Source organism: Phalaenopsis equestris, unplaced genomic scaffold (genome assembly GCF_001263595.1).
Source record: "Phalaenopsis equestris unplaced genomic scaffold, ASM126359v1 Scaffold219149, whole genome shotgun sequence".
NCBI classification, from domain to species: Eukaryota; Viridiplantae; Streptophyta; class Magnoliopsida; order Asparagales; family Orchidaceae; genus Phalaenopsis; species Phalaenopsis equestris.
Genome location: NW_018237541.1, coordinates 512178 through 522840, shown reverse-complemented (window position 1 = coordinate 522840; position 10663 = coordinate 512178). Strand labels below are relative to the sequence as shown.

The 10663-nt window shown below is 36.3% G+C and overlaps 1 protein-coding gene and 1 long non-coding RNA gene across 4 annotated transcripts in view; one reads left to right on the top strand and one right to left on the bottom strand.

Annotated features, from left to right (window-relative positions):
* The window catches only part of LOC110037399, a 25647-nt gene extending 20002 nt beyond the window's left edge, over positions 1-5645 (bottom strand). For all 3 annotated transcript variants that reach the window (XR_002295333.1, XR_002295331.1, XR_002295332.1), the window contains exon 1: positions 5573-5645. This is a non-coding gene — a long non-coding RNA (uncharacterized LOC110037399). The remainder of the gene's footprint in view (positions 1-5572) is intronic.
* LOC110037398 overlaps positions 1-10405 on the top strand; it is a 21523-nt gene extending 11118 nt beyond the window's left edge. The window contains exons 5-10 of the mRNA XM_020742039.1: positions 5616-5767; positions 6570-6773; positions 7739-8580; positions 8665-9267; positions 9348-9413; positions 10038-10405. Of these exons, the coding sequence (XP_020597698.1) occupies positions 5616-5767; positions 6570-6773; positions 7739-8580; positions 8665-9267; positions 9348-9413; positions 10038-10151 (1981 nt within the window). The 3' untranslated portion in view covers positions 10152-10405. The remainder of the gene's footprint in view (positions 1-5615; positions 5768-6569; positions 6774-7738; positions 8581-8664; positions 9268-9347; positions 9414-10037) is intronic.
* The last annotated feature ends 258 nt before the right edge of the window (positions 10406-10663 follow it).

The following is a 10663-nucleotide window of genomic DNA, read 5'->3' as shown; positions in this document are numbered from 1 at the left end:
TCTTAATTACTATGCCTTTGAGTATGCCTTGGGAGATAGGAAACATGCCATGACTTCAGCACTTTAGATAAGCAAAGTAAAAGAAAGGACTAATAGTATACCACATTGTTTAACCAAATCTAACTTCTAGTGCCACACCACAAGATCATCATCAGAGGCTCGACAAGGCCACAACCGAGAGCCAATAAAGCACCAAGAAAGGGAGGGAGAAGGAAATACACACCCTCAAGCTTTTAAATGTCATTCTCACATAACAAATGTATAAAGAATAAGTTAGAACATGTTTAGGAATGAGGCAAATAGTAATCTTCCTATTCTAGCATGCTAACAGGGCTCGGCAGAGAACAAGAACGAACACAAATAAAGCGCAGGGGCTCGGTAAAGAGCAGGGTCGAACACAGACAACGCACAGGAGAGAGGGAAGAAGGTACCTCTTTGAAGCAAAAAGAAAGTAACACGGAAACTTTAAAAGCACTTCCACAACTTCACTTCCTCTCCCCACAGCAGGAGGAAACCGATTCAAGCACCAGAAGATTAAAGAAGTGAGTGAAAAGAAAAAAAATAGCAGAGTTTTCTCCCTTAGAAATTTTTCGGCCTTTTTAGCAGCTTCACAGAGGAGCTCTCATATATGCTAAGGACAGAGGAGAAGAATGATTAAGAAGATGCGGCAGAAGGATCGAGAGATGCGGAGGATTAGATCCTCGCAGAGGATACGATCCGATGCAGAGAAGATCGAACCCATAACGCAGAAGATAGGATACGAGGGATTGGCGTCTCCGAGATTTGTCTCGCGTGCAAGAGGGGCGCCCACGGATGCGAAAGAACGAGGCGGGGAGGGAGATAGGTTTAGGTTAGGGATTTTAATATAAGTTATTAATTATAATAATAATAATAATAATAAACTATTATTTATTATTATAATAAACACTTAAATAGGAATTTTCCCCAAGACACGCCGTCGCAACGAAACGAACATCCCCCCTAAGCAAAATCGACGCTTTGGACGCATCGGCGCGGTCTGTTTAATCATCCGGAGTTGTCCGGGCAACATTGTTGTCGATCGGGTTAAAAACGCGTCGCGGTCCAAATCCTATCAAGATTTCGGCTCAAATTCGATTAAACAGGACGGCGAAGAGCGCAGCGGCGCCAAATCAACGAGTAGAGTCAATCCTAAGGCCGACAGTCCTATAGAAATGTTCTCTGAGTTCCTTCGAAGTAGCCTTACCTGCTAGGCGATAGCGGTCAAGACTACTACATGGAATGTCAAGTCGAGCGAAGAAAAGTTTAGAACTGCTAACAGGGAGGGCTCCTTCACTAATTTTCTAGGAATAGTCGACAGAAAGGTCCTACAGCTAGATCCTAGGCTACTAAGGAGGGGAAAACTACACCTCGACCGAAAGCGAGGTCAACAATGACAAAAAAATTACAAAATGAAAGTTCTCAAAACGCTAAAATATTATAATTTTAAAAGTTTTAATAAAATTAGAATTTTAGAAATGATATAATAACAAAATCATTAAAGACAGAGGCGGGATAATAGAAACATACAACCATAATTATTGAAAAATGAATATCAGATAATTCCAAAGAATAAATTTGTGCCAATGTATGTTAACTTTTCAAGGCATTTCAGCTGAATAAATACCTTTTTCCGTTTTCATACTAATAAAGCTTGTAACAATAAAGAAAATATTTCTAAAACTGACTTCATAATGCTCTACAACATAGTGAAGGCGGATTCTAAACCAAACTTATAATGAATTCAAAAAAATTATTTGAAGTTGTAGCTAAAATTTTATTATATAAAGATTTAAAGGATTGTATTATTGTTTCTTAGTTAGACATTTAGAAAATTATCTAAAAATCAAAATAACATAAAATGCTTTTTAATAGATGTATACAAGTATTATATTGATTGAATGCATTTTTTTATAAGTATACTCAAATCAAACAGACTCTCAAGTAATAGATTCTCTAACTGAACTGCATCTGCTGATATTACAAAATGACGCATTTGAATTATAGACATAAGTTAGCAATCACCAGCATCACAATCTCTGGGGAAAGAAGATAATTGCAATCCATAAAATGATATCAATAAGTGGTGTGGTCTCTAAATAGTGAAATTGGCAAGTAATATGACCAATGACTATAATGGGCAACACAATATCCTAATAGTGAAGTCAGGAAGTACTTTGAGGGGTTGCTTCAACAAAATAATATACAATGACAAAAGTGGTGAAAATATTGTATAGTACATATGGGGTAGGGGCTTCTTCAACTTCCCAAACATCGGTGATAAGGTATTTGTCCATCAAGGTGGTTTAAGAGGCTTCTTGTATTGTAACCTAAATGTGGTTTACAGACATAGTATGCCCTTCTCCTAGCAATGGGATGGCAAGCGAAACTACAATCATTGGGTGCACAACTCGACTGAGGCCTAGTGAAAGCCAAAAGAAAAATATTCACTCTAAGAGGTAAAAGTGAGAGGAGAGAAAAAACTATACATGTCACAAAAGTTGAAACAAGTATTACAATTGAAAGGTTTTTCTTATCTCAAAGTTTTAGATCGCTCCAACTTGTAACCTCAAGGTAAGTAACATATTAGTTCATACCTCAATATTGTAACATTTTGGAATAGATAAGAGGAAAGATTCATATAATCTCGACCAAGTAATCAGCATGAAAAGGCCATTAGGGATAGCAAAGAATGGACAAAGGTTTGCTTAAAGAGGTTTCTTGAGTTGTGTGCAATGCCAAAAAAAAAATTCCATAAAGGTAGAAGGATCTTTTACTCCATAACCAAAGTGTTGGATATTATCTAACACATGCTTAAGAGTCCCATCTAGTTAGTAAAAAAGCTAATTGGACCCATTCCCATTTGAGATCAAATAAAAAGTAGACAAGGAATCCTTAAATACCTAAGATGAAAAAATCCTAGCCATTGGTTGACAAAGAGAAGGAGATTGTGAGTTCTTTAGGGAGGGGTGACATAAGGCAAACTCTGAGAAAAAATCATTAAGAGGGACCATCTTCTCGGAACAAGGCATTAACAACATGCTAAGAGGGATAAAATATATAAGACAGGTCATCAAGAGGGCTTCTCAGGACAAGGAGTGGATAATACGCAAAAGTACAAGTTTCTCATAGAAAATTGTAGAGAAACTCGAGGGAATCTTGGAACAAAGCGCCAACAATGCACCGAGAAGTACAAAATGTCTAACATGTGTCACCTAGGAGAAGGTTTCTTGGGTCAATGTGTTGCCAACATGCCAAGAGAGGACAGTCTCTAGAACAAGTTGCTAAGAAGGGATGACTTCCTAAGAGGATAAGATATTTATCCCAAGGCCAAGTAGATTAAGTCATCAAGAAAGCCTACTTAGGTTGAGTGGGGATGCCACTTCAAGTGAACAAATTGAGCATGGGTCCCACTCGAAAATGACCCGACACAAATATAGTTACTTAGGGCCCATTTGGGGCAGCTCATAAGTGCGGCGGCGTTTTGAAAAACGACGTCTCACCGTTTGTTTCACGTGTTGGAGCTGCGTTTATCAAAACTCCGTTTCTTTTTTACATTACACGCGGATCGCGAGCTAGACCCGCGATCCGCGTTCTTCTGTCACGTTTAGCCCCTAATTACTCTGCTGCCCCTTCCCTCGTTCGCGATTCGGGACTCCTTCGGCGGTCCTTCGGCGCTCCTTCGATGATCAAGGCGCTCCTAGTGTCGCTCCCTCCATCTTCATTCACGATTCTTCATCTTCGTTCGTAGAGCCGCTCCCTCCATCTTCTGCACTCCATCTTCCGCAGTGTCGCAGTACCGCAGAGCCGCTCCCTCCATCTTCCGCAGTGCCGCAGTACCACAGATCTCCATTGATGTTGCGAGAGGCAGAAGCGCAGGTTGAAGCTCCAAGGAATCTTGCGCACAATTATTACCCTTCGTTGCAACAGGTAAATCTAGGCTATGTTATCTTCCTCTTATGTGTTCCTGGTTCAAATTTGAAGTTACTGCAAATTTTATTTACTGTTGGAAAAATCGATGCCTGATTTAGGGTTGGTGATTTGCTTTGGTCTTTCTTTTGGTTTGATTATTGTAGGTTGTTTGTTGTTTTGATATCTCACTATTGTTGGTGAATGCCGTGTAGGAATTACTGGGGAGATTTGTGTTTGGGTTTTTTTTCAAAACAGTGGCAGAATGATCATTTTCTCAGAATAAGCTGTTTTTCATACGCACAAACCAAATAGTCAGACAGCTTATCCGGATCAGCTGCTCATCAGCAGATTATCAGAATCAGCTGTTTATCAGCAGAAGCTGGATAAGCTGCAGCTGCCCCAAACAGACCCTTAGTCCAAGTCCGACTCATTTACTAAACAAGTCAAAAATTCTAACCATAGCTCAATTCGACCAAGCTCAACCTAACCAAACATGGTAAAAAACATTTAAGTTGTGATAGATTAGCGCCAATCTTACGTGAAATGAACACATTTATTTGCTTTGAATATGACAATTAATAAAAAAATAAGACATTATAATTTCAAGTAAAGTGTCAAAATAGACCCCGTCTACTTACATGGGAATCTTTAGTTCCAAAGTTTATAGAAAAGCCAAAATATTCTCCAAATATTTTAGAATTGAGCTTTAATAGTCTTTTGTGTGGGTTGTTTCAACCCAATTTAAAGAGTCTAGAGACTATTTTAGAACTTATATAAACTCTAAGACTAAAACTGTCTTATGTAAATAGTCGGGGACACGAGTTTTTCATTAAAAATAATCAAATAGTTAAGTCATTATTTTAACTTTTAGGTTTAACACAAACCCAAACATATTTTATTTTGAGTCAATTAAGCTGACACAAATGTCACCTACATCTTACATAGGTTGACCCGAAATTGATTTTTTTATGCCCGATTCACACTGAGCTTTTGTGCCAAGTCCAATATTGCCACTCCTAAGGATGAGTTCTCAGGATAACGCATTAAGCATAAGCAACCTTGGCAATCAAGCACGGGCCATGCATTGAGAATAAAAGAGTATCTACAAGAAGTCGCCAATAATAATATTTCTCAAAGCAATGCATCAACAATGTGCCTAGAGGGAGTGAAAATAAATAAAAAGTTATCAAGAGAAATAGTATTTGGATCAAAATTCTATGGAGTGTTGAGAAAACTAAAGCTTCAGTCAGAATCAGTAGACGACATCAGGCCAAAAAAAGAGGTCAAGAATGAAATTCATGTTTAGATATGATTGTAGGTTTAATTTCCATTGCCAAAACAATTTTAAATTTGAGTTCGAACCTTTTATTTATATTGGTTCATCTAATATTCCTACATTATTTTTCAATATCTAGACAATGGGAAGGAATTTTTCTGATTATATAAATTCTGTTGTGGCAGAAAGTTGGAAATGCCATGAATAGATGTTTCTTTTGCATTGCAACTAGCCTAAACAATCAATTTGATATCTGTTATGTGAGGAATTCTACAATTTAAAGGTTCAACTGCTGCCTTTTATTACATTTAGCACTGATGAAGATTTTCAACTTCATTTACAAAACTATTGAGATGGTTCACTTACCACAAATAATCAGAGAAGTAAAAAGTTAAGCTTTTTATTGCAGTTCCACCGGAGACCTGTATGAATTTGACAAGAAAACAAAGCCATCATGGAAAAAGCATATTTGGAGTGAAGCTTCTGCAGAAGCTGTTCCTTTGGCAGCCTCTATTGGGTGTACTTTACATGGCTTAGTGGGAACTCATTCCCTCTCCTGCTGACAAAGGTAAATAATGAAAACCCTCATGCACAGTGATCAAAATTTTAATACAGATGAGGAAAATATAGACCTGATAAAATAAAACCACTGCATAAAAAGTTACAAGACTGAACAATAAAAGTTAGATTGTTGCTATATCTAGCATTAAATAACACAAAGTATAATGAATTTCTTTCTCCATTGCAAATAAATAAATAAACGTAAAAAGCAATTTGCTATAACATCGAAGTACTTCGATAAAGTACTAGTGACATGCAGACTTTTTATTTTCTTCAAAATTCAGCATCAAGTTTAAACATAAAAGAAAAGATAACAAAGTATTCCAATGCACTATATACCTTATGCATATGTTTTTTTCTTAGAGAAAAGTGTCTAACGTAATCCCCTGACTCTTTACATGAGGTCATTTTAATCTCAAAATCATAAAATGTCAATTTATTCGCAGACTCTTTTAATATGGGATGAAATAATCTCTACGGAAAACTATTTTACGCCCAATTTAAATGGTTGGCACTTTATGGACTATAAGACTAAAATGGCTCTAAGTGAACGGTCCGGAGACTATTTGGCACCTTACTCTTTTTTTTCATCTCCTCTGTATTGACATGATGTTAAATTTTTGGGAAGCTAAAGCATTACTCATACATTAATCGACATCAAAACCAAAGCAAAACATTAGTACATTTTGCAACAAAAAAAAAACAAATGGAAAGCACTTTCAGTGTATCATATAGACTTCTGTTAGCCTATTGATGGTATGATCTGACTAATAGACACCGCCATGAAAGCACATTTGCAAAATTCTTGATTTACAGGATGGCTTTCTAATAGAGAGGCGTTTGCACAAAAGGAAATGGAAATGGATGATTCATGGAGCACCTAAAGGTCATCAGTTAAGTGCCATCACATTCATCCAGCAAAATTTCATTACTGAAAAGATGCTGTCAATTTTCTTCACTACAAATGACGGGTTCATATTTGAATACCAGCTTCCTAAGTATTCAGGTATCATAAAGCTCATATTTCCATTTTTGATAGGCAGATTTACATACATATCATCCAATTTCTATATATTTACATATATGGCACCAAATTATACTTGTACAGTTATACCACAAAAATCATTCAAATCACATAAAAATACCACTTATTTAACTTTTACAAAGTGAAATACAATTTTTCATGCATAACTAAGGTGGCATATATGTAAAAATTGAAGTTTAGATGTTAGATATGTAAATGCATAGAAATAGGGTGGTGTATATGTAAATGCATGAATTTTTATAAATTAGGTTTCTGGTATTCAAATAGCAATTAGTATGTGCTCAAAAAAGTTGAAAATGATATTATGTAGTTCTATATTTTTTGGCTGCTGCAATGAAAGTAACAATCTAAAAAATTTTGGAAAATTCACATACATAGCACAAAATTCTTATGTATCAACTAGTATGGTGCTATTTAAATAGAGTGGTGTATATGTAAATGCATGAATTTTTATAATTTAGGTTTCTAGTATTCAAATAGCAACTAGTATGTGCTCAAAAAAGTTGAAAATGATATTATGTAGTTCTATATTTTTTGGCTGCTGCAATGAAAGTAAAAATCTAAAAAATTTTGGAAAATTCACATACATAGCACAAAATTCTTATGTATTTACATATTGTACACCTAACTTTCATATTTACACACGCAGCACTTTGATACTTTAAGCCTATGCATGAAAAGTTGTATTTCATATAAAAGTGATAAGCCTATGCATGAAAAGTTGTATTTCATATAAAAGTGATAATGATGTTATTTCCTATGTGATATTAAATATTTGAGTGCCGTTTGTTTAAATATGAAAGTTCAGGTGTGACATATGCAAATAAATAAGAATTGTGTGCAATGCATGTAAATGCCCCAAAAACTTTTTATATAAATAAGAATAAATCAATTGGCCAATAAATTAATCCTTAATTCATTAATAGGTGTAAACAGGGAAGATTATATTGAAGGATTGTGGGTGAACCACATGCATCCACAACATACAAAAATTGCAAGGGCAGTGAGTGGAGCTCAACTTCAGCCAGGAAGGATTATATTCCCACTAGATGATGGAAGATTAGCAGAGCTGCATTTATCCGGAATGGGCGGCGAAGGTGTAGGCCCAATTCATCAGATCAATATAAGAAGAAAAGGATCATATAAGTATGAATGGTCAATCTTAGACACACCAGAATCCGAAGGGTGGAATGCGGAATACTGCACTGATGAACGTGGACTCTTAAACTGCCTTGCAGGAATGAACGTCGCTCTTGCAGATTACGAAGCAGAGGAGCTTGGCATGGCTGCACCAGGAAGAAGAATGCAGGCACCAACAAATCAGCATTATTTATCTTTGCCTAATCGTGAAAGCATGGGTACCATCGAACAAAACAATTTTCTAACTAAGAGTATCAAAACTAACTTTCGCATGAGAGTTATGCATCCAGATAGATCGTTTTTCCTTGTGTCGGATAGCGGGCAGACTTTTGAGTACCTATATACTGAAAACATTTGGCTGTGGTTAAGGCATGAACACCCAACAAGCATGAATGGAGCATTGGGAAGTTATAATGGAAGCTTGTTTTTGGTTGATGTGTATGGAAGTTTGCTTATTAGGGAGAGAATTGAAAACGATCTTTTGTGGATCAACTGTACATCTATGAAGAAAGGAAAACAAGTTGCAACAGGTCCTCCATGGGATGGCATACCTGGAAAGGCTCGCAGAGTTTCAGCTGAAGATGCTCTATTCTTCATAAATAAAAGAGGGCGGTTACTGCAGTTTATGGTAAAGTTAACCTCAGGAGACTGATGATTTTTTGCACAATTCACCGTGGTTACAGACTATAGTTTAACATATTTTAATCAACAGGTTGCACTACGAAAATTTAAGTGGAAAGACTGTCGAAGCCCTTCGAATACCAGGATCGCGTTCATAGTAGATCAAGAAGTCTTTAGGATGAATATAATTTTCGTTGTGGGTAGGAACGGACGACTTTATCAATACAACAAACTCACAGAATTGTGGCATGAACACTATCAGTCTCCTCATTTGGTGCTCTCAAGATCCCCTGGAACAGCGATGAGGCCATCGTTAACATCACTCGGTGGATCCATCTTCATGATATTGGAAAATGGTGGACTTGTCGAGTACCATTGGAGCTCTACATATGGATGGGAATGGGTGGAACATGGAACTCCTGATAGAGGTGTTAGGCTAGTAGGAGCACTAGGCCCGTGTCTTGGTGACACTGAATTGTTCGTAATTGGGTCAAATGGTTGTGTTTATAGAAGACATTTGGATGAGAGGACTTGGAAATGGACAAACTATGGCTACCCCCAACTAGAAGATCCAACAGTGGCAGCTAAAGTAGGATCAATCAAAGAACAAATTTGTGCACCAGACGACCACCAAGCTCCGAATGAGAAGGACGATCACTATGCAGATAATTTCAGGAAATACTGCAATGAGAAGGTCAGTGATGCAAAGCATATCTAATTCGAGATTTCAACAATAATTAAGATATTTAAGATGCATATGGTGAAAACTTGCAGGTTGCTGCAGTACGCCCAATACCATTTTCAGAGGATTCGTTGGTCTTTGAATTACAGGATGCAAGGGTAAGTCAAAGAATAATTTACAACGAATTGTACATTGCGGCAAGAGAAATATAAACTTAAGGCTTCGTTGGGATCATTTTTTTTTTTTAAACTTGTTTGTGTATATTTTTTGTAAGTTTTTATATTTTATTTTCAACCTACAAAATGTTTTGAGTCTTTTTAAAAAAAATTAAAATATTATAACATAACAAACATGTTTTATTTCAAGTAAAAAAATATACAAAAAAATAAAAAATCAAAATCAAAAGCGATCCCAAACGGTCCCTTAGTCTCGGCTTCTTCTAAATAATTGAGGGGGGTATTGAAACGATGGGTGCATGGAAGCTTTTAGTGCATCCATACAAACTCTAAGAGATTGAGAACTAGTCACACCACAACAATTTCTTGAAGGTGCAATATGAAAACCTTGATATATTCTTAACATTGATATCTGAGAACCTTGTTGAAAATTAAAATCCGAATCCCACTGTTCATCCTACCTTATTATAGAAGGTGCAACATGAAAAACTTTAATTACACCTAAACATCAACTCACATGAATATAGTAAAGAAACTGTCAACATTACCCAAACCCCCTGCTATCTTAATGAAGCTTTGAACTAAAATGGGTTATTGATTGTACAGCTTGCAGAGCTGCGAAGATCCGGCCAGGCAACAGCGGGATGGGAATGGATACGGATCATTGGAACACCCACAAGCCTTTGCCTAGCGAATTACTGGACAGCAGTGGCATCCTAAATCAATGAAACATATGCATACATAAACCTACAGTAAAGTTCAAATTTCTGAAATACACCTAGAAACAAAGAGTATCCGTATTGTAGAGTATATAATATATGATGTAGTAAATACCGGCAGTATTTGTGAGCCTGGATGTAGAAATATACACAAATCAATAAAGAATGACATTTACTGAACTGGCAGCATCATTCCTTGGCACTTTTGCGGATGGATACAGCCAACATCAAAGCTACATGTTATCTCGGACTAAGATTGTAACAATTATTTGATATAATAGCTGTTAAAGCTGGTAAACTGTTTGGCTATTTGAGAATTCAAGGATTTGTATGACTGTAAGATTTTATTGTGTATGTTAGGTAATACCTCAATCTTAATTAGCATAATTCAATAATAATTAACTAATAATTTATTAAGCTAATCAGACATGATAATAAACCCCACATCCTAGATAACATATCAACATTAACCATCCCCACTTTTACCTTCGGTTTTATACATTCCACCATTGC